Source organism: Mus caroli, unplaced genomic scaffold (assembly GCF_978045245.1).
Source record: "Mus caroli unplaced genomic scaffold, Mus_caroli_1 scaffold_14, whole genome shotgun sequence".
Taxonomy (NCBI): Eukaryota; Metazoa; Chordata; class Mammalia; order Rodentia; family Muridae; genus Mus; species Mus caroli.
The window spans coordinates 68,742,052-68,766,809 of NW_028227269.1; the positions used below are offsets into that span (position 1 = coordinate 68,742,052).

Here is a 24,758-nt window from a genome sequence, read left to right on the forward strand (position 1 = left end):
ATTAGAGCTTTCTTAGTCAACCTTAACTGAGCTGCTGAGCCATTCCTCTGCACCCACAAACATTTCGTATGCTAGCTCTTTCCCCTCTTTTTCCCAGATATCTTAGACAACTCTTTATGAGCCAAGGAATCATATATAAGCCATCCACAGTAAAAAAAAACAAAAAAACAAAAAACAAACAAAAAAAACCCTTCACCTAGGCAGGCTTTAGCCACCTGAAACCAATAATGAGGGGTCATAAGTAGTTTAATTGGCAGGGATTCCCACAAGGGATCCTTATTTCCTTAATTGTTCTTATAATCACTAGGAAAGTAAGTTAGGAACACAGTTTTGGTATCTGCCCAATCCAGACCGGAATCTATGAGTTGTTGGGCTGCTTACTTTATTGCTTAGAGCCTCAGTTCCTAATCCATAAAACGGGGACATTAATACCTATTTTTCAAGATGGGCATGAGGGCAATCTGACTTTATATATGTAGCTATTATAGTTTAAAAGGGCTCAGTAGCTTAATGGTGACCAGCAGCTAGGATTTAAAAAGCCATAATTGGGAGTTTGTGGCTAAGGTTATGCTTATACTTGGTGTTTATAGAGAATGTAACATCTTTATCCATCAGTGTGGCCTATAAAATGCATTTTTGAAAAAGTAAAAACATGAGGGTAGACTGTAAGCTGTGTTTGCAACCGACGCAAGGATTAGCCTCAAAGCCAGCCATAGGCATGGAGGTTTGCACCACAGTATGGCGGGAAGGGGGAGGAAAGCAGAATGACATTTCAGAGGCTTAAAATAAAGCCTCGTATAATGCACTTTCCAAGCAGGCTGGGGACTTGCTTCCCTCCTCAGCCCTACACTTTGCAAAGGCATGCCTGATGTAATGAGTAAAAACATCGACATTTCAAAACACAGCTCTTTGCTGTGGTCCTGGATTAGCCATGGACTAACTCAGTCCTGCTGCAGCAGGTAGGGAAACCTGCATGTGACACTATTCAATTCAGAGATTCTGAACATTTGTGCACATGAATCACCTATGAATCGTACCACAATACAGTTTTTGTTCCTGCAGGTCCCTGAGGTAGGGTCTGAGATTTTGCATTTTTTTTTAACAAGTCCCAGCATGAAGCCAGTGCTGAGTGACCCCTTCTTATGGTGGCCATGGATTAAGTAGAAGGGACCATGTGAGAGCCTCAGATTGACTAGAAGGGGCCCGGAGCTGACTTCTTTTAATCCTGAGCCCTAAGGAGAGAGGAGCCAGCTGGAGCTCTGAGTTTGAGTGTAATGTCTGTGAAAGGGCAGCTGGAAAAGAAATTTAGCTGTGAGAAAATGAGTGGCTTAGTTTAAATGTTAAGTTTAGGCTGGTTTCAAAGTGTCAAAGTGGAAAATTCTCCATAGGTAGAAATCCGGCCGACTATCAGAAAAGATATGGGGCTGAAGACAGACAGGGAAGTTCTCAGCATGAGTGGTGGTAAGGCAGGTGGCAGGAGAACTAGAGCCCTTGGAAAGGCAATAGCCTGAGGTGATAACCAGACATGATGAAGGAAGAAGCGATTTCAGGGAATGAGGAAAACAAGGAGAAAAAGAAAAAAGAAAGAAAAGAAAACAAACCAACCAACCCGATAATAAGAAAAGAAAGGCTAAGAAAATGAAACAAGAGACGGGAGAGAGTCTTGAGGAGAACTGTAGAAGACACCTCCTATTGAAAGTGTGTATATCTAACAGAGAAGAAAACCAGTCAGGAGGTGGCAGCCTTCATAGTCTTTGCTCTTGGAAGCTAGTGGGCCCTTGGCTAGTGACTGGAAGAAAATCTCATCTTGGAGGGTTTGTGGTTTGTTTTGCACAAGTTCTCCTCTTCAGCAGGGCTGACATGGGCTTCAGTACCCAGAATGATGCTCCTTTAGGGGGTCTCAGCATGGGAACTTCCAGGAGTGACAGCGCAGAAAGACTGGGTGGGGTAGGTAGAAGGCAATCCGTGAGTGTAAGAGAGGAAGAAAGCTCTCTCTGTCTCTGTCTCTCTGTCTCTCTGTCAGTGTGTGTGTGTGTGTGTATGATGGCTATTTTGGTTATCAACTTGACTACATCTGGAATTAACCAAAACCTCAAAATGGCTGGGCATATCTTTGAGGGATTTTTTGCTTAATTAAATTATTTGAAGGGGGAAGACCCACCTCCAATCTGGGCCATCTAGTCTGCTGGAAGCCTATACAAGGTTATGGAAGAAGGGAGCCTTCCTCTTTGCCTGTTTGCCCTCACTAGTAAGTCCATTCCTTCACTGGCATTACTTCCTACTTCTTTGGGCTTCTAGCATATAATGAAGACCAGCCAAGACATCCAGCCTCAGGGATTGAATTACTAGTTTTGTCCCTCTAGAGAACCTTGACTGTTATAGTATGTTTGAGTCAGAAGCAGGCATACATAGTCAGGTAGCCACATAGAGATTTGCCCACATTATTCTGTGGACAAAATAGCTATATCTTGCCAAAAGGCAGCTCCTTCATATCCAGGGGGAACCAAGACTTCTCAGTGTGGTTGACACTTCCTTGCTTTGTGGAAGTAGTAACTTTTGGGCACCAGTGCTGTCTGATAAAAGGCTCATCAACAGGGAGAAAGAAAGAAAGAAAGAGAGAGAGAGAGAGAGAGAGAGAGAGAGAGAGAGAGAGAGAGAGAGAGAGAGAGAGAGAGGAAAGAAAGATAACTGGACAAAGATTTACTAGAAAAACTCCTCACCCCAAGGAGGCTGTAATAGAGGGGTTTGCCAGTAAGAAAAGTGTCAGTGGAAGACATTAGAATCTGTCATTGTAGACACAAGGCTCAGGCATGCTTGATGACATTAATAGGAGTGAATCATGATGGTGGCTATAAGCTAATGTGAGCTCATCACTGATAGAGCGCCATGCTGACTTTACAGACTACCTAATGGAGTCTAAGCAGCAAAGTGCCAGATACACACTGTTGTCTTTGTCCCCCTCCCTGGCTCAGAGAGACAACACATAGGCTCTGTCACACAGCTACACTGTCTTTCTGAGAGAGGAGGATGATTTGAGAGACTCTACCCATCTTTGATAATACAAGACAAGAAATCCCTGCAGGGCAGCCCACCTCCAGGAGAGATGGGAAAAGCCAGTCAGGACTGCACAGCAGGTCCTCCGAGGGAGGCCCTGGCATTGCTACATAACTCGTAGGTCATCTTCTTACCCGGAACTGACCACCACTGCCATCATCCAGCTCCAGGATGTATCCATCGGCGGCTACAGTGGACAGAGGGGGCTGTTTCCAGGACAGCGTAGCACTGTTGTTGTGGGTGCAACACTCCTCCAGCTGTAGGATGGGGGTTGCTGGGACTGGAGAGGAGGCTAAACAGAAATTAGCGCAACTCTAGCTTCTGTTGAGTTACAACTGTTTCACTATCTTGTAATGACAAGGTTCCCCCACATAAACAAGTAGTCTTAACATGCACACACACACACACACACACACACACACGCACACACACATGCACACACACACACACACACACACACACCCCACATCTATCTCTCTGCCCATCCATCCATCCATCCATCCATCCTTCTATCCATTCACTAGTGCTTTTCCAGATCTTGTGCTCATCAACAGGAGCAGCGGCTGTGGATTTTGAAATCTGGTATCAAGTGACAGAAGCCATGTCAGACTGGAAACTTCCGAAGCACATGACATTATACTCTCATAGCGGCTGTAGCTTGGGACAGTGAGAGGTCAAGTCCACCTGTTTTTCGGGTCTAGAACAATTTAGTCCAGGGGCACAGGAGCAGATCTGAGTGTGACAGGAGGCCTGTGGAATTTTCAAGTCTTGTGAGAGAAATGACTAGCAACCCTCTATAATTTAGACTATTTAAAACTATAGAGTAGCCGAATCTTCAGACACATGGGCATAAAAATTCTAGTTGACCACTCCTGTTCCCAATGTAGGAACTCAATATACGTAGCTGAGAGAAATGATTTTAGCATATATATATATATATATATTTTTTTTTTTTTAAATTTGGGTATTTATTTTTATTTTATGTGTGTGAGTGTTTTCGCTTGCATGTGTATATGTGCACCGCTTGCATGCCTGGTGCCCGTGGAGGTCAGAAGAAGGTATCCAGGAATCCTCGAACTAGAGAGACAGACAACAGCGAGCTACTGCAGGGGTTCTGGAAATAGAACTTAGGTCCTCTGCCAGAGCAGCAAGTGCTTTTAATCACCGAGCCATCTCTCTAGTTTCTTATCAATATTAAAAAAATACAAAACCAAAACCCAAACAACAACCAAAAGCACTAGCACATGCCCCAAGGCTCCATACTTTAATCACAGGAGAGAACGTGTTGAAATTCAAGTTCAGGGACATTTAGGTGAACACATGTTAATTACGGAATTAACATGTGGTCTGCTGCACCAACATGGGACTTGGTGTGTCATGCACTGAGTTAAATATGTTCCTGTCCGTCATTCCAACCAGGAAGTGTTGGTTTAACAGCAGTTTAGGGTACAGGGTCTATGGTGAGTGACCTAGGAGACAATGTAGCTTCAATGCACATGATGTGAAGCTGAGAGAGGCCACCTTTTGCTTAGGAAAGACTTCCAATGAAACCAGACTTGAGCTGCTAAATAAAGCATTCAATAAAACAGAGCCGAAGGTGATCATTTCAGAGCAGGAAGTGTGCTTCATGTTTCAATGGTGTAGGGCAGAATCTTCTAAGAGACCAATGGCTTCTGCAGCCATTGTGTGCCCAGAACATCTGAATTTGGAGGGAAGTAAAGAAATTCTTGCTTTGTTTCATAGCAAATTCTAGGACTGAATGGAAACAGGGACAAAAGACATAACTTTAAAGGGCTGAATAAGGTACCACACAGAGACAGGCATCACTTGGGTATTGCTACTGAGGGATAACTTGAAGTCTATTCATATGTGGAACTTTTGTTATTAAAACTATGTTTCCTTTATAAATGGAGTACCTATTTTATGTTTATGGTGGAACTTAGCCAAACTGTTGATCTAGAGATGTGGATGAATCTTCCTGGGATATTTATTCTGTTAGGTGTATCATGAACCCATTCCTTGGACTCTCTGTCTCATTAGCTCCAGATCAATCTTTTATTTTAACTCATTGATGCTGAGAGCAAGTGTACACTTCATCAATTACAAAATCAAAGAATAAGTCCATGAAATGATTTCAATCACACAAATGCCTGTGAAGAAATGCAAATCTCCCTGTTAGACAAAGGCATCATTGAATGATTAAGTGAAATGCATGATGATACATGAAATTAAAACTCCGGGGCTTCATTTTCAGTCCCCAAGAGGAAGACTGTAAAAAGAAACAAAAAACTTGGAGGGAAGAAACTGTCACTAATATCAGGTCTTGATTTTGTCTCATATTTAAACAATAGGAAAATGACCAAAGTAGATGAGGGTAGGTTACACAGAGACAGTGGCATGTCTAAACTGGAACCTGTTGCTTGTCTGAATCTGTTTCTCCACATGCTAAGAATTAGTTTTTCTTTTTCCATATTTATCTATTTCTTACTTACCACAAATGATGTACAGCAGGTATGTCAAAGTTACAGCTTTATTAACTAAAGTATGGGTTGACATTTATAAAAGTAGATTTTTTTTTATGGTGGCTGTTTTGTTACCCTGTTTAATTTTATTTGGTATGAGATAAATAGTCTATAGGAAATGCAAAGTATTTTCAATCATTCCATATTTTATGGATTGGCCATGGATGCAGCACAGCAGTTTCTGGGATGATGTTGAAGAAAGCTTTGTTTTATTGAGATTTTTGTGTCTGGGGCTTCCCTGACTGTTTTGGTCTTTGCATCTTGTGTTCATTTGGAGACATCTTTGGTTTTCCCTTTATAATGGGTTTCTCCTGGTCTGATCACAATTGCAGCATTTAATATTCTCTTGGCCTATAAACACAAGCTACAGACTGAAAATTATCTTGGATACAGTGAGCTGTGACTTGTGCTTCTGTGGCAAGTCTGGTGGAGGTGTGGCTTGGGGCTGTCTATGTTCTATAATGCTGCCTTCTACCAATATCTTCAAATCTCATCCTTTGGAGGCTGCTCTCTTCTTATTTAACTCTTCCTCTAATTCTTCAGATCATGAACACTGGCAACCCTCCCAAATTCCTCTGTGGAACAAGCTGGAATGTGGTGAGGGACAAAGGAAGCTGACTCCTCACCCCTACACAGACCATAAACCTTAAGGGGGGTTTTATGAATACTCAGGGGTGGTAAGAGGCTCACACGCATTCACCTATGGGATTTTTCAGAGCCACCTTTTTCTTCTCTCTGTTTCATAGACAAAGAAGCTGAAGCCCAGTGAGGTTTCATGGCTAACAAGAGGCGGGACCGGAGTCTGAAGCCTAGCAGGATGGTTCTGAGCCTGTGGGCTTGGCACACATCAGCTGCTCCTGCAGCTGGGGCTCAGGAATTTTGAACTAGAGCAAAGTCTTCACACCTCATTCAAATTGTTTCTTTTTGGATGGCAAAGGTCCCAAGCATTACTGTAGTCACTGCTGCTCCCACTGAGAGCTAGGTGTCAGAAGCGCCATCTTACAGCCTCCCTTTCTCTGAAGGTTTACCTGTCGGCCATCCATTCCCCTCTACAGCGGCTGAACAATAAAAGCAGCATTTAAGCTTTAGAGCAGAGGTTCTCAACCTGTGGGTTGTGACCCCTTTGGATGTTACATCAAATATTCTGCATTGCAATTCATAACAGTTGCAAAATAACAGGTGTGAAGTAGTAACAAAATAATTTTATAGTTGGAGGTCAGCACAACATGAGGAACTGTATTACAGGAAGGTTGAGAAACACTGGTCTAGAGGAGAGACAGGGCATTTCTAGAAAGTTATCACAGGTCCACTGGAAAGGCTGGCAATCATACATGTTCTGAGGACATTCACTTCAGCCCCCTCTGCATGGGAACAGATTGCCTGTACATGTGTATGTTCTCCCGCAGCTCATTCCCTGCTTGAGTCAACTCAGATCGCTCTGTCCTTGCCTGTGACCTTGGACTATATCAAGAGATGTTGCCTTAAGGAGGAGTTAATGAAGATTAATATGCCCCCAGGGGAGGAGAGCCACTTAAAGGAATGAACAATTATTCGGTCTATGTGCCGAGAGGCGGGTGTTGCTTTAGGTCACAGCTTTGTCCTGGTCTTAATTTAGCAGGCTGCCATTTGATTTTAGCAACATGACTTAAATGTTCTCTGTGCTCACATAATCCTAGGGTAATAGTCTTCCAAGAAAGTAGATGCTCAAAACCTCTTCTCACCCATACGGCAGAGCCCTGGGCAGACTGCAAAAAAGACTCTCAATATTCTATTCCCATGAACCCAGGAAAGAGCTGACATTATCAACTGAGAATTCAGAAAAGTATTCCTAAAACGATCCCTAATGAAAGTGGCAAACAAAACATAGCATGTCATTTTTATACAATTAAAGGCTAGGAGCTCAAATGTCACTCACGGTGGTTTGGAAAGAAGGTGAAATGGTTTTCTCATTAAGGTACAACAGGAAGCATGCCAGATAATTGAGGCATCTGAAGAATCATAAAGTCCAGTGTTTTCTAGACAGAGTTCATCTGCTGAGGGTGACAGACCCAAAAAGGGACATGCGGCTAAGTCCTTAGCTACAGAGGCATTGACCCTTAGCTACAGAGGCATACGAGATAAGCTGCAGCTGCCTGAAGAGAACTCCATGGACACTCACTGCAGACTATCTTCCCCCACAGCAACAAAGGAACACCTGTGATGTGATCTCAAAACCAGAAAGATGCGAAAAAAATTTTTTGTCAAGAAATAGGCAGACATTTTCTGCATAAAAAAGTCAGAAGTTTAAATGCATACCTGAATTTACTTTAAAAAAATTTGAGTGTCTATTGTGTCCATGTAACATCATTAGAAAAACCTATTTAATGACATCATTATTTCATAATGGTCAGATTACATTAACACTATTCCAAATGCTATTTAATTTGCATCGTTTGTGCTTGGACTTAGAATGCAGTTTGACGGGGGACTATTTTTTACTGACAAGCTGTGAAAGGGTAGTTCATCAAGGGGACTGAGGATTCCTTTAGAAAATGAACAAGCTAACCATAGACGAGGGACAGCTGTCCGTGTGCTAACAGATATCCCAAAGGCTGGGGAGTGGGGGGGGGGGGTGTCTTAACTGCAGCCACTCAACTGATATTGCAGCACAATCTTTGGCTTTTTCTGTATCTGACAGGTAAAAATTATTCAGGCTGAATGGGAGCAGGCTACCACTGAATTGATTAAGCTTAATGAGTACAAAACAAGACACATAAATTAACACAGCACAGAGAAAATAATCAGAATCAAATTAAATTAAGACAAAGTGTTAAGAAGAAAATTTTACTCTCACACCAAATGGTCTTTTCTTTTAATGCCATAAAGAATTGTTCTGGATCTTCTATGTGCCAGGTCAGGTGCTGGACTCAGGGTGCTCTGCATTTTAGCTGTAGTATAGCTGGCATTCTCTGCAGTATGTAGAGACTTGAGCAGTCCACACATACAGCATTCCCTGCTCTCTTAGCACTGTGTGCAGCCAAGTTAACACGTGACTGCCCTTGAACATGTGGTCTGTGATGCCCAGCTCTCAGACCTCAGTTTCATACCAGCTGCAGGAGCTGCTTGCTCCAGTTTCATGGCCTGGGCTCCACAGGGGGCAGGTGGATGGACCAGACTCAGAAGGGCAGCGGATGTGGGAGCAGATTGCTCTGCCAGCCCATCCAAGCATTTCAAAGCCACGAGACTTCTACCTTCTAATTGCCCCTTCCTCCTGCCCTAGGATCATCAAGGTGGACTGGAATTTCTCTCCACCAGAAGCCTTTGCACTGCTTTTTTATGATGCAGTCCCTGCTCCACAATACTTGAGACATAACTTTTTAATGGTTTTATCTTGTTGAGAGGATTGGAGACAGTCTGGCTGAGAGGAATTAAGCTGAGGCTCTATATTCTTGCAATAGATGGTTTAGTGATGTAGGTGTCATAGATTTTTTAAACAGCAATAAATGATTGTGCAACACACACACACAATTAAATGTATAAAAGGAAATTGGTTATTTCTCAAAGAAGTTACACTGGAAGGTGCTAGTTTTGTGGAACAAGTTGGAAATGACACTAGTATGTTCTGAAATTACTTCCTGGAGTGGACCCTTGCCCCATGGCTTGTCGTAACATAGCTTCCTGTGCCCCAGTGCCCTTAGCTGGGAGAATGGAGGTGACAATAAAAAGCACTGCGATTGGATAATGAATGGTTTGTTTAACATTCCACAACGGCTGCCATTTTTTGTTGCTACAACACGACATTTTAACTTACAACTTACACATCACTTCAGACTTTGGTTAAGGCAGTATCTCAAAGCAATGCCTATCAATAAAAAAATGAGGAAACTTGAGTGACCAAGAGCAGAGGGTCATGAAAAGATGTAGGAGTGCCTAACACACACATGAGTTCACCAACACACTGACAGCCCTAATGGTATTAAAACTTCTCTGGTTATAGGATTCTCTGAATGATAAGCAGAAACAGGTAGAGGTTTTTTTCTAACATGCACAATTTGCAAAGCATCTACTTTTAGGATTTATTTATTGTGTGGGTACTTAAATTAAGAGGTGGAAAATGTAAATAAAGTTCTCCAGTTTAAAAAAGATTTTACTTTTATTTTTAATTATGTGTACATGCGTGGGTTTGCAATCTGAATGCAGTGTCTACAGAGGCCGGAGGATGTTAGATCCTCCGGAGTTGGAGTTTCTGGCAGCAGTGACCCACCTGACTGGATCCTAGAAACCAAACCCTGGCCCTCTGCAAGGGCAGCGTGCACTCTTAATTGCTGAGTCTCCTCTCCAACCTTGAAAAGTACTGTTTTCATTTTTTAATTGCTTAAAAGGGTTTTTTTATTTTTTAAATCTACTTTGCTTGAGATACTATTTAATGTAATGCCTGTTGGCTTGGAACTTGCTATGTAGACCAGGCTGGCCTGGAACTCACAGAGCCCTGCCTTTGCCTCCTGAGTGCTTGGATTAGGCAATGTGCCACCACGCCTGGCCCGATTTCTTCAGCTTTCAAGTACTGATATGGTAGAGGTGGAGGACAGAGCCACACTTGTCAAGGGCTTGAGTCAGGGAGGGGTTGACTTGTGGTGCATGTTTCTTTTCTGTTTTGTTCTCGACCTGGCCTCTTACTATGTAGTTTGTGCTGGTCTGAAACCAAGATCCCCCTGCCTCTGCCTCCTCATAGCTGGGCTTACAGATCTCCATCTTTTCACCTGGCTTTGGAATTGATCTTTATCCTGACTGTGGTGGTAGCTATAGGAATCTACATATGTTCTAAGATGTCATAGAATCATCCATACACTCCACCAATGTCAAGTTCAATTGTTTTGTTACTGTTTTGTAGCTATATAAAATGTAACTGCCGGATGGGAGATAGGAAGGGGTGAGTGGTACAAAGTACCTCTTCTTACTATTTTTGCAGCTTTCTATGGATGTATTTGGAGACATGAAGCTATAAAAATCAGAAATGGTTCTCAGCAGATCACTCAGAGCCATAAATACCACTGCATAGCTGGATTTGATGTCTAATAGTGAGCACTTTCATTTCCTTTTGGTGCCCAACATAAAAAAAATACAAGAACAAAAACTTGAGACAGATCTTGCCATATTCTGCAGTTCCATAACCTTAAGGTTTCTCTCAGGGTTTCATTCCTCCCCCCAGGCTTACCGCCATCCTTTCAAACTCTCCATCATCCACACTCAACACCCGGCGCGCTCTCCACCTCACCGGAAGCTTTCATTTCAATGCTGGAGTTCCTCAATATTTGATGCTAATTGGGGGTCACTTGTGGAAAGGTCTCAGCTATACACAGTGGCATTGTAAGCGCCCTCAGATGCCAGAAGTGGCATGACAGGTAAAGCTGCCGGAAATGGGTACCAGAAACTAAGCATAGGTCCTCTGCAAGAGCATCAAATGCTCTTTTTCTTTTCTTCCTCTTCTTCTTTCCTTTTCCTGATTTTTGATTCTCATTCTTCTTTTTAGATAAAGTCTTACTATGTAGTCTTGTCTGATCTAGAACTCGCTATGTAGACCAGGCTGGCTTTGAACTCACAGAGCCCTGCCTGCCTCTGCCTCCTAAGGCCCAGGATTATAGATGTACACACCACACCCAGCAGCAAGCGCTCGCCACTGCTGAGGCCATTCCCCTAGTCTCACTCTGGATCGTATAACCTTCATCACGGGGTCATTCACAGTCCTGCAAGCAGCAGCAGCTGCTGGGGACAGCGTGCTGACCCTGGAGACACAAGGACGCACCTTTCACTTGCACGAAGTCCAGTTGGTGAATAGACTGCAGCAGAGGGCTGTTGTCCAGGCTCAGATCAAAGTCTGTGGTCATCCTGGGAGTGAGGGTGCCCTTCCCCCACTGGTCCTCAGTTAAGTGAACTCGCCTTATGAGAGCATCTGAAATCTAAACACATCAGAGAAACACAGCTTCACCTTCAAACCGCAACACTGCTCCCAGACTCTGTGAGCATTAACACCAAACCACGAGGACCTCAAGCTCTTCCAGCCTCAGCGTGCTTGATGAGAAAGACTGTGCTGTGACTAGAGTGGCCCACAGTTTCTGAAGCAAAGCGGAATATATATATTGTTTTGAGTTAGAAGGAGGCACTATAAACAATTAGCAGCTGCTAGTGGATTTTACATGAACTATGCTCATACATTTATTACTGAGCTTCTAAATGCTATCAACCTTAAAGACTAGGGTACAGTGGGAACTAGTTTATTCTATAGAGTCAACAGTGCCACCCTTCTGTTTCAAGGTGTGGGTAGCCAGACAAAATTTTGGAAGGAGGCCTGCGAGGCAGAGAGGCTGTTGCACATCTCCATGCAGCTTCAGTACGCTACCTTCCTGTGGCTCTCAGTTGACTCTTTGGAAGAGACCTCTTTCATTTATTGGATTTGGCCCCATCTGTCTCTCTTGGCTGGTTGCGGAATGTGAATTGGAAGAGATCTACATGTTAGTTTAGTAAAAAAAAAAAAAAAAAGTACTTTGCTTTGTCATTGGTATAAAAAAAATGCAAGCAAAACACAGCTTACACCATAGCACTTTATAACTGATAATGAAAAAAAAAAAAAAAAAGAGCCCCAAACAAAGCAACCTGTCTAGTACCACTGAGAAAAATAACTGGTTTACTGAGCAGGAGGAGGAGGCAGCAAGGAGGGACCATTCACACAGACTTCAGCTGACAAAACTGTTCAGAACTATAAGGGAGAAGACACAATCCTCAGGTGAGACAATACTCTCTTAGTCAGGAGAAAAGTACAGAGAATTATGTTTTCATGATTAAGCACAAGAACAAATGCTTCCCGTACCCCGCTTCAGCCCATGCTCCTCTTAGTCTTGAAGCATTGGCTGTCAGAGACCTCCAGGAAGTCTGCAGAGCTCTGCAACAGGCTCGCACACACTCCCTGAGCAGGCAGGTAGGTTCCGCTATTGAGAGACAAACCCTAAGCCAGACTGCTAGATGTCCCATCTATGTGTCCTACACTCTGCGATATGGGCTATCTGGACCAGGAAGCGGAAACTAGTAAACTGACCTGCAGAAAACCACTGGGGTCGTTCTCCTTAATCACTTCCAAGCAGTACTCCATGAGGCCCGTGGTCTGACGCAGCTTCACCGTGCAGTGAGAGATCTGGTCCCGAACCACCTAAGGTTGGCGAGAGAACAGAAAGGTGGGTACACAATGGCGGAGGGAGAACCTCACAGTAGAAGAGAGGCACACTGGTACTTGGGAAAGCTCCCTCAAAGCAGAATCCAAGTGCATCATGGAAATGGATCCACATGGAGGAGACTAGTCCGTGCTGCTCTCTGCATGGGCAATGGCTCTGGAGCATAGCTGGGTGATGTCCTTAAGGGACATTGCTAACAGGACTCTTCAGAAAAGGTTATGGAAGTCAGAATGGTGAGGCTAGAACTCTGTGAATCTGGTGACCTTGGCACATTAAGGTCTTGTATAGGACCCTGCAGACATTTTCCTCTGTGAAGTTGACACTCCTGTGATCTGCTCTTAGGGTAAAGGCAGGAGCTGTCAGTAAGGGGGCTACAGCTTCCACATGGCTACTGGCTGCACTCAACCCTCTTTCCTGGCCTGCAGTTTTTTTTCTAAAGAGTTTTCCCACCTGAAACCCAGGGGCATTTTTCTGGTTGCTATCATTGGTGTAAACATCCCAGTTAATGTGATAATAACAATAATAAAAACAACTATTATTCCTATTCCTCTGTTACAGGGCATTTAATGCCTTCATAGTTTTCTATCTACCCATTTGCTAACTTATGGTCTGTATTGTTGTATTGTGATAATTTATGACATACATATACTAGAACAAGGATGCCATTCAATACTCTAAGGGTTTTCTGTCTGCTTTTAAGTTTTCCTTCTTACGGAGAGTCGATTTGGGGGCTTGCTGCTGTCTGAATGTGGGGCTATTTGCCCACTCCCAAGAAGCTTCTGATCTGCTTAAGAGCCGGGGATTCTCCGGCATGCAGAACCGGGGTCAGCTTCTCAGTAGTCCTCTAGGTGATTTTGGGGTGTACTGTCATTGACTTCCACTTTCTGAACTGATACTTCCTACCTTATGGAGATCAGGCAAATAATTAGATCTTTTTAAAAGTATAATCACTTTGTAAGGTCTAAAAATCTTATTTAATTTTTAATTAAAAGTTTTACAGCCAGGCAGTGGTGGTGCATGCCTTTAATCCCAGCCCTTGGGAGGCAGACATAGGCAGCTCTCTGAGCTTGAGGCCAGTCTGGTCTACAGAGTGAGTTCTAAGGCTACACAGAGAAACCCTATTTTGAGAAACCAACCAACCAATCAATCAACCAACCAACCAACCAACCAACTAATCAAAAACCCCCCTCAAATGAAAAAACCCAACCCCCCAAATTGCATATACGTGTGTGGTGTATATGCATGTGTGCATATGTTCATATGTGTAAACCTGTGCATATGGAAGCCAAAGGTTGATGTCAGGTGTCTTGAGCCCAGAGATCACCAATTCAGGTAGTCTTTGCTTCCACAAATCCTACTGTCTGTCTCTCAAGTTGCTACCATTAGAAGCTGCCACCACATCCACCCAGCATTTTATGTGGGTGCTGGCAACCTGAACTCTGGTCTTAGTACTCGCACATCAATGTACTTTAGCCATTAAGCCATCTCCCGAGTCCAGTGAGGAGTATGTATTGACTCTCTGGTCAAGTCTTTTCTCTCAGCTCACTTACCCATTAGCTTTCTGCTTAGGTTTTCTTCCTGCTTTTTATTGCTTGTTGTTTTGTTAAAGTTGGTTCCTAGGAAGCAAGGAGGTCTTTTTCATCCCCCTTGAGATGTGCATTTTTGGACTTTGATGCTGGTGACCTAGAAAACCACTTGGCACCGTGTTTGCAGCTGGCAGCAGTCAAGTCCTTTTCCTTGGGTACTGTGCAAGTCACAGGAGTGACAGAAATAGGTCCTGGGAGAACAGTTCCCTGGCTTTCATCTGCACTAGGACCTAACCCAGTTCCCACGGGACAGTGGATTGCTCTGTGGCCCATGAAACCAGGGTAAGCTTTGAGAATTTTGCCGGAAGAGCAATGGTCTTGACAGGAACCTATTTATCATTTGACCAGTTTTATTTTGATAAGTGGCAAAAGTAATGAGGGCCACTGCTTGGGTCAGGACAGGGCACCAGCACCTGTTTGGAAAAGGGGCAGTCTAACAAAGGTCTGTAGTTTTCCTGAACTCTCAGGCTTTTCCAGCAGCCGGGAACCACCCAGGAGACTGTGTACACACACAGGAAGAACTTGTTCTGACCACTCTCCATCCCCATTAATGACAGGCCCATTACAGTCCTCCATCACACACAGCGAGGCTTGGTTGTTTAAGAAGAGGATTCCACTCTCATCTAAGTTTGAACAAGGTAAGTTCCCATCCTGACTCCCAAGGGCTTCTCCATTTTCCACATGTCTATAAGTCTTTTTCTTTATTTATAAGAATAAACAGCTTTGACTCACACTCCTCTCGTGGATGCTGGAGGAGATCACTTATAAGTCACCAGTCTAAGTAAATGGCACTGTTCCTTCTACTTCACCCTATTTTCTAAATGTAATCTATTTTCTACCCCAGTTTAACGCCCCCACCACATGGAGGAATCCTATAGCCCTTCTTGCTTGTTCTCTTCTACCTAAGGCACATGTGCTTTCAAAATTCAAGCCTGAAGGGTTTGCTCCCCACTGTTCTTTGCTCCTGTTGGTGGGGCACATTTCTGTGCACCCAGCCAGGTTCTGAAGCACAGGGAGCAACTGGGGATGCTCTGAATGGCCTCACGGGGAGCCACAGGGGAAGTGCCTTGGTCTGATTTCTTTGATTAAACAGAGAGCTCTAAGGTCGCCCTCCCCAAAGCGTATTATTTATAATTTTATTCTTTAAAGAATAATGTATTCTTCAAAACCTGGAGAAATGTAAATTAACGAATACTGTATACCGTTACTCTCCCACAGGGTCTCAGACAAATGGTTTTCCTCTTTCTCCAATCCCACACTCCGTATGAAGGGTTGGATTTACCTGACAGCAGTTTTTACAAAGACATGTTTGAAGCTTTGAGAGTTTTTAACTTGAGAAAAGAATCACTTAGGGCTATTAAACAAGCAAAAAATACATACACATTTTGGGTTTTTTGTTGTTGTTATGTTGTGTTTTGTTTTGTTTTGTTTTTTTCTGAGACAGGTTTTCTCTGTGTAGCCCTGGCTGTCCTGGAACTCACTCTGTAGATCAGGCTGGCCTTGAACTCAGAAATTCGCCTGCCTCTGCCTCCCAAGTGCTGGGATTAAAGGCATGGACCACCACGCCCAGCAATACAAACACATTTTAAGGAGAACTTGGACTTTTGAGCAGTAAAGCTCTGAGTTGTCTATTCTAAAGTGTGAAAGCCAGTAGCAGGCTCATCGATAATCACCGTGTGGAATATGCCAAGCTTGGTGTAGCGCAGACTGTGTCCTAGCACAGAGAGGCTGAGGAGGAGGAAGCCCACACCCTAGGAAGAGAGGAATCTGGTGGCATTCTGTCCTTGCAGGGTGGGGTGGGGTGGGTGTGGCCAATGTTGCAACCTGGAATCCTGCAGGACACAGTGTAGAGCTGTGCAGGGTTATTCTGTCATCTCCACGGAGTGAGTCACGTGGCGTGTAGAGGAAGGAGGCTCACTCATCTCTGGGTGAGGGACATCAAAGGCAATCGGAGACTGCTCTTCCCTGGCATTGCCAGAGTGAGTTGGGGCAGTAAAGTGTGCCTCTTCCTCATGGGAAGCCCTGACTGTGGATGCGCTGGCATCTTGATTCTTTGGGGACAGTGGGAGCTCTCTCTATACAGACTTTTTCAGATGTATTCACATATGGGAGGCAGAGGACCATAGAACTTACCAAATGAAACTCTGAAAGGAATTCTGCATTAATGGCAGGCTGCAATCAGTGACACTTGCAGTTACAATATTAGTGTTGACCCTGTCAACTTTGGCCAAGGGCGAGTAAAGGTTTCACGCTATGCCAGGTGCTTAGGCTTTATACAAGTCTTTCTCCCAGTGTCCAACCAATTCTCTGCTCATTTTATTCCGTTCACCAGACTCGGCTGGTGCTCAGCTGGAATTAATCTCTTTTTCTTGCCAACACTAGCTTCATCTAATAACTTAAAATTCCCTCTGAGTGTGGTTAAATTCTTTTCTTTCTCCCATTCCTTAACTGAAGAGTCATGGGCCTGCTGGGCAGCAAGGGGGGAAAGCGTGTGACAAGCCGGGAGCACTCAGGAGGTTCTCCCGTTTAGTGACATGACCCCATGATAGATTTCTTTTTCTTAAATAATGGGAATTATTCTAACAAAACTCAATGCAGCTCCAGAAGGAAGCGCCCTACATATAACCATTGTGGACATACAGACGCTCTCCATGGCGGACATACAGACACTCTCCACTGACATGGAGTAACCAGCAAAATTTGTTATTACAGTTTTACTGAGTGATTTTTTTGATACATCAAATTCATCAACTATATAAGTGCATTAAAGATTTGATTTCCCCTCAAATAATTTGAACGACTGACTATCTTTGTTGCTTCCAAGGGATCTTACTGTGTAACAAGAAGGTACATATCAGCTTGAACTATTCAACCTTGGATCATCCTAAAATGCTGGGAGAGGGAGAGGGAAAGGGAGAGGGAGAGACAGAGCATGTAAGATGCTTTTTAGAATGATTTCAAGTTTGAAAGTATTACAGACAAAATTAATTCTCAGGTGATACTTTGAAATAATGGAAATAATGTAAATTTTTGTAAAACACAGAAAGCATAGGTCTCATCAATGGCACATTTTAATGTTGTCCAGACTCCCTGCAAGGATGTCAGGGGCAGTGGGGACAGTTTGGGGCTGTAACCAGCAGCAGAGGACCTGGAAAGAGTGATAGCATAATATCTTGCTTCCTCTGCTGATTATTAAAACACTGCACAGCAAACTCACTAATTCCACACACAGGCTAGAACTGTTTCTTGGAAGCTCACAGATGCTTATCTCTAACGTCCTCCGGTAACTCGGATCAGTTTACAACATCCCAAGACTGGACTCACAGCTCCCTGCTCATTTTCAAACCACAGAATAGCAGCAACTTCAATTTATATTTTAAAACAGGCCCAAAAGATGGTACTGTGCTAAGTACTCATATAATTTCTTATGTTGGATACTGTGATAAGTGCTTTTGCATGGCCCACAAGGTGAGAATAATAATCTTTCTACTTGCATTCTATCTCACACACAGAGAAAAGAAACTGAGCCACAGAATTCCTCAGAGTTAGAGAGCTAGTTGGTGACAATGTATGACCTCTCACCCAGTCTGTTCTCTGTAACAAAAAATCTAGGCCTTTCCCCACCTGACTCCATCTTGTCTCCCCAGAGCTCTTATATCTGTGCAGCTTGGCAGTGCTGTAAGAAAAGGGCATGAGAGAGTACTAAGACGCATAAATCCACACTGGCCTCCCCAGCATACCATGCCTTTTGAATTGCACACACACACACACACACACACACACACACACACACACACACACACAGCCTCTTTGTCAGCCAGCAGCAGCTCTTGGAAATGGAAGAACATGAGATTCCAACCACACAGCCAACAAAATGCTATGCTTGGTGAAGATGTCCTTAAATGGCCAGTCTTCCTTCACAAATGTTGGTAGTGACAAAAACAAGAAGGGGAACAGGCAGGGACAAAAGAAGAGAGCACACAGGGGCTGGTGTCTGTAGCTATGGTGGCAGTGGCATTGGTGGCTGCTCTTAGAAGTGGCGAGAGATACAATTAGCTGAAAATGACAGAAGAATCATACAGACAGAAGACAGAACAGCTTTGCTGCCGAGGGCAACGGCCAGCCTCCTGTTTTTTTTCATTGTCCTCCAGAGTCTGAGCAGGGTGAAATGAGGGCACCAGTGTCCTTTGCCCAGTAGCCCTGTGGCATCCATGTGGCCTTTAGCACAACCCTCCTTAACAGAAGGGCTTGGGGGGGGGGGAGGGAAGATGAGGACAGTGGGAGGGAATGGAGGCCTGGGGGTGTGGTAGACTCCATTCCTCAGCATGTACTGCATCCTGAGCATCTCCTGCACCCTGAGCATCTCCTGCAATCCTAAGCATCTAGTTACTGCACAGGCCATGGTAAGATCTTCAATTCTGACCAGCAGAGATGGAACCAAGTAAGAGGCAGAGGGGCTGTCATATGCTCTGCTGTCTGCTGACAATGACATAGACCAATGACACTTTTCCAATCTTTGATTTCTTCTTCCATAGAGATTGCTGGCTTCTGTTTCTCTCATACAGGACAGCTATAGTCACCTCTACAGGGACTGCATAGTACCACAAATATTCACTGTGGTCACTGTGGTGGTGCCAGTTCTTGCAATGTTTGGTGAAAGAGACTCCATTGGGCAAAAGGTAGGTACTGAAATGCTTGCCTTGGTTCTCAGCTGGGTGATTCCAGCTGTCCAGCTTCTTTTCCAAAGACAGCCGCAGTTTTATTCTGTACATCTCTATGTGATTTGGATGGTATTGTGAAGCCAGGTCTAGTGACACAAGTTGTGAGCACAAATATTCTAGAGACTGAGGCAGAAGTGTCACAAGTTCAAGGCCTGCTTATGTTAGAGTGTTTTCAAAGCCAGCCTGGGCAATTCAGCAAGACTCTGACTCAAAATTTTAAAAAGGAGGGAGTGTGGGCAGTGTAGATCAGTGGTAGAGTGCTTGGTTAGTGTGTGAGAGGCCTTAGGTTCAATTCTCAATAAAACACACACACACACACACACACACACACACACACACACACACACAAATGCACAAGATATTCCTAGGACTGCTGTAAAAGTAAATTTCTGCATTTCTATAGGGAACTAAAGGAAGGGCAACGTGACAGTCATTGAGTGGAGGATGGCAGCAGAAACTCTCATCAGTCTTGAAGACTGACTGACGTCAAGATCACCATCATCTTCCCTGGCAGGCTTCCTGATGCAGGCAGGAACGCAGTGGCCATGAACACACACCTACAGATTAAGTATCTATGAGGCCAGCTCTCCCATGAGGTGTTCGGTGGCCATTCTAGCTGTTGGTGGCTTTCCTTAAGGAACTGACCACCTCTCACCCAGAAGCTTGCTGGTCACTTGTGCTGGAGCCATCTGCGGGTAACACTCATTGCTTCCACTGTGTCCCTGCCTCCTCTGTACCCCTTCGCAGCACTGTAACCCAGTGACTGAGGAGAAATGCCTTGTCTGCATGGAACTTCTTGTGAGCAGCGGGGAGCTTTTGTTCAGATTTTAGGCTCTGGGGCTCCTTGCTACCCACACAGGCTCTATAACATTAGCATTCTGGGGACTCCCCATCCCCATCCTAAATCTAGGTCTATATGCTGACTTCGAGATCTGCTATTCTCTTTACCCAAGAATCCGGGTCCTTAATAATATTGTACCTCTGCTCTCTGCAAAACCCAGAGAGGTGTAGATGGCATCAGAGAGCCCAAGCTGGAGGTCAGGACACAGAGTTCACTAAGTGACGAGGCTCTCAGGAGCCCTTCCTGTCTGGAAGCATAGCCTGCTGCTTGCCTCAATCCTGAAGTGTCCCCTGAGTGACAATCCAAGTCAAAAGGCAGCAGGGAAAGGTTTTTGTTCCCAATAACACTGCCTTCCTGACTTTGGTCAGGGAAGCAGCAGCCATACATCTCTGAATGCACTTTAAGGAGCTGCAGATGGCAAGAGAGGGAGGGAGTCTTAGGCAAGGAGGCTACAGTCAGGGTCTCCTTCACCCTTGTCACAAACCTGGACACTGTTCATACACTCCTTCATTGTTGAAAGTTCCTTGGTTCAGCTACTGGGATCTGAATTTAGAAATGATATTTCTCTGGTGTTGGGTAACAGACCTGCTGGGTAATATTTGTCAATGAGCCACTGACTCAATACTTCCCTTAAAGTAGCCCCTGTATCTCCTAATGCCAATCCAATAGACAGCCTTTAACCCCTGGGCCATAACAGTGTATGCTTCCCCTCACCAGGCCTGATGACGGTTGGCCACGTGTATGGTCCTTAGCACCATACACTGGACTCCCTTTGGCTCCCACTTCCTGTCTTGATGCTAGTGGGTGACAGGTAGGGTGGGTGACCAGTTCTGTTAATGGGACCCCAGATTTATATTGCATTAATTTTACATTCTAGTGGTCAAAGTCTATATTGAAAAGTCTACAAATTTTTTTAGAAAACATATGTTCTATTTATCTACTCAAGAACATATTTTTTTGCCTATGAGTGGCCACCCTTAATCCTGTTCCCAGGACTGACTACCCCCCCCCTTTTTTTTTTTTTGCAAAACAAAAACAAAACAACCAAAACCAAACCAAATCAAACCAAAAACCTAGCCTATGATAGATTCCCCCTGGATGCTTTTCTTAACATTTGCCCTCCTAGGAGAGTAGAACCAATAGAGATATTTTTATTTATCTTGTTATTTTCCATACCGACAGCATATCCTGGCCTAGAGAAGTCACTCAGCAAATTTTGGTTAGGAACCTGAGGGAGTTTGAAGCAAATTGAGGTAAATGGAGGATGAAGGGATGTGTCTGTTCCTGTCGGCCAGGCCATGTGGGTGAGGAGGGAGACCCTCGTGTGGCTGCCCACCATCACCCGGGAGGTTGGATGGTCACCTTCCGCTGACCCTAACGCCTCACTCACCTTCAGCTTGTGTTCATGCTCCTTGTTGACCCGGGCCAGCAGCTGAGCCTTCCTTCGGTTTAGGGCATCAATGAGCGCATCACACTGGGCCACCAGGCAGGCCTCAAACTCCACACTGTTTTCCTGAACAAGAGAGCACACTTCTCAGGCACATGCATGGGGAGCTCAGGTAGCCAGGGAAACCAGAGAACCCTAGTTCTCCCTGCTGAAGAGATGGGAAGGAGCCCTGTCCATAGAGTACACTGAGTCTGTCCAAACTACTAGTGAACTGTACTCCATTGTGTAAACATTTTGCTCTAAATTTATATGTACAAAGAGAGGTATTTGTTGCTTAAATTAACTTTTATCAAAAGAAACCACCTCTTCAGCTTGAATTATAATAGGTACAGTAAAGCTTTGGTTGTAGTGTGGTACAAACGTCCTGTGATGGGTGTCTCTGCAGGCTGGAAAGAGGTATCTAGGAGGAAGAGGAGAGCCAAGGCAGGGGAGAGAAAGGATTACTACACATAACAGAAGAGAGAAGAAGGATGACAAAGGTTCCTCCACATTAAACAATGACCCAGTGCTAACAGAGGTATATAAGGTCTAAGAATAACAGGCAAAAGTACTTGTCCCTTGCATGAAGGAAGACCACAATGGAGGAAAAAAAATCATATTGGTAACAGCATTTTCTTGCTATAAAAATCAGAAAAGACACAATAGCTTGCTGAGGCATGGGAGCCACATAGAAAATGGGAGGAGTGTGGCCCCATGGTGTTTAAATTAAATGCTGGGTATGACATTTTTACTTGACTTGAACCCATATAGTTCTTTTGACTAGCAATTTGGAATTATAGGCGTTTATTAAGGGTGATACGCTGTGAGACTTAATTCTGCCACTTCAAATACAGGTTCTTTGTCTCAGACAGATTTAGATAGAGCACCAGCTCCATAGATGCTAATTTGATCTCTCCTGGCAACAGTGTGAATTCTCAGAGAAAGTCCTTCGAGAGGACTTTCATCATTTAAGAGCTCTCTGTGCCCTATGTAGGGTGTGGGTGGGGGCCAATAGGAGGGCTCCTTCCCCCTGAAGGTTCTGCTATTGTTTCCTTAGGGAAAGAACACGTTGCTCTGATGGAGAGGCAAGGCACAGGGCGGGGCAGCCCTGGGCTGCATAGTTCCTGCCAGCAAATGCAAAGAAAGGGCTGATTGATGAACTGTCGCCTTGAAAAACAGAAGGAAGTATACAAAACTGCTAGGGAATCAACACGGGTCTAACACGGGTCTGCACATAAAAACAGCAACACAACTAGCGTGCGATGTTTTGAGAGGCTAGTGTACATTAGTCATCCATTTCTGCTTTGACATGGGTTAAATAGTCACCGAGAAAGCTGTTTCCCCGCAGGCAGAGCTAAGGCTATTTCTCTGAGGCAAAGCTCAAAACAGGTAAGAAGGTAAATGGTGCAGAAGGGTCATTGTTTTGGTGTCTTGGGCCTTTCGTGGTTTCTCCCTTCCAGCTATAGTGGGAAATGTATGCATTCTCATCTGCTGCCTGGCCTGCTGGTCACTGTGTCCACATAAACCAATCTAAAGTAGAGTTGTCAGGGGACTGAGGCTAGACAACATCCCAGTATCTGAGAAGAGAAGGAAGAAGCATTACAATGGGCCAGGGAGAAAGCAAAGAGGAGAGAGGGAGAAGGGGGAGGAGAGAAGACAAGAAACAATTAATGTCCAGCATACTGGGGCTTAGGGACCGATCGGGTTTTAGGAACTCAGGAACAATCTGGGTTCATGAGGAAATAGGTCTCTGTCTAAATGCACTGTAGCAGTGACTCAGGGCCTCCGAGTGGAAGGCAGGAAGCACCTGAGACAGACAGACACCTGCTTGTTGTCAGAGGAGATGCCTCAAGACAGGGCATGTGTGAGGCTGGCCACTGTGAGTCTGCCAGTGTAGAGCAGACAGGGGAGAAAGAGAGAGGAATTTCCTCCGTGCCCCCACCCCACCCTGCACCCCCTCCCAGTACCTGGATCTGTTGTACCATGGTGCGGAGCTGCACCAGGAACTCCTTGGCTTCTTTGGCCCTGTCCGACAATCCATTCAGGGCCTGGGAGAGCTGGCTCTGTGGAGAGAGGAAGGAAAGCTTGAGCTGCCATTATACAGAGCCATGTGGGGGTTCAGAGTAACAGACTCCCAATCCCGGGAGCCATTGGCTTGCCTTGGGTCCTCTTGTTGGGGGTTAGGCCTTTGAGGTAACTGTGGGGGTGGGTTCTGGTAGCCAGTCAGGCAATGCTTCCCTGGGCTTCTGAGCAGTTTCTTCTATGAAGCAGTGAAAGTTCCTGGCCACAGGATAGTACCTAGAGTGCCCCTTACTGCATTAGCTAATCGTTTACTTCCTTTGATAGGCATAAAAAAATAAACTAGGGAACTGATTCCTATTGACAGTTCTTAGCCCAAAGGCTCATTGGTTTGAGGAGTGGGGAGTGAGGGGCAGAAATAATGAAGGTGCCCTAGTGCAGGATGAAGAAGGAAGGGTTGGGATATTGTGTGATGCTCTGGAGCCACAGGCATGGTAACCACAAAGCAAAAGGCCAGGAAGGCATTCCACCCGGCCAAGGTCCTCTTCCTTCTCCCAAGTCCATCCCACACCAGCCTCCTAGCCAAGACCAAGGTCTGCTCTCTTCCTAACTCCTACTGAAGAGGTCAGCTCAGGAACTTTGAGAAATTCCACCAGACCCCTCCCCTTCTGGAAGAGAAAGGTCCTAGAACACATAGGCACCCCTCCCCTCTGGAAGGGAGAGGCTAATTACATTCCTCAGACCACAGGGGATACCCCTGCAGATAAGGAAAGCCCTTGTTACCTCATTCCCTAAGGATCTATCAGTTTAAAAGTCACACTGTTCTGCTAATCACATTGTGCCTAGTGGCTGCTGCTCTATTCTACCCCTGAAAACTGTATAAAAACTGGCCAAGAGAGCTGTCCAAGGTTGCTGCCTCTGCTCTGGGTGCAAGAGGACCTCTTGCTTTTGCATTGATCCCTGGCGTTGTTCACTCGGGGGTCCCCGGTAAGGTAAGGCTCATCAGAGTCTTACACTACACCACCAAACTGCCTGGCAATGTGTGCACAGGTGAGCACTGCTTCCCAGCCTTGGGGTCTGCTGAGACATCAGTGGGGCCTGGGTGAAGGTCTCCCAGGAAAGGAGGGTCTAGGAAAGCTGTCATGGGGTAGCCTCTCCTCTTCATTTTCTGCCTCTGCGGCAGATCGATATCTTCAAAAGAGGAGGTCAGTGCAGTAAGGATGGAGGGCTGAAGACTGGGTTCTGGGTCAGCATCTCAAAACTCTCACGCTGTGCTTCCTGTTGGGAAGAACAAACTGCTACTTCAGCTCTGTGCTGAGGCTTCCATTCCTTGAAGCCATTAGCAAGACATTTAGATTCAAGATACCTTCTCCCAGCAGGCTGGGCA

General features: G+C 44.8%; 1 protein-coding gene across 16 annotated transcripts in view; it reads right to left on the reverse strand.

Annotated features, from left to right (window-relative positions):
• Positions 1 to 24,758, reverse strand: part of Trim9 (tripartite motif containing 9) — a 103,053-nt gene that overhangs the window by 24,369 nt on the left and 53,926 nt on the right. For all 16 annotated transcript variants that reach the window (XM_085830419.1, XM_021178920.2, XM_021178919.2 and 13 more), the window contains exons 2-6: positions 23,320 to 23,415; positions 21,317 to 21,439; positions 12,646 to 12,756; positions 11,359 to 11,512; positions 3,189 to 3,346 (exon numbers count right to left, since the gene is read on the reverse strand). In XM_085830419.1, coding sequence (XP_085686545.1) covers positions 3,189 to 3,346; positions 11,359 to 11,512; positions 12,646 to 12,756; positions 21,317 to 21,439; positions 23,320 to 23,415 — 642 coding nt within the window. The remainder of the gene's footprint in view (positions 1 to 3,188; positions 3,347 to 11,358; positions 11,513 to 12,645; positions 12,757 to 21,316; positions 21,440 to 23,319; positions 23,416 to 24,758) is intronic.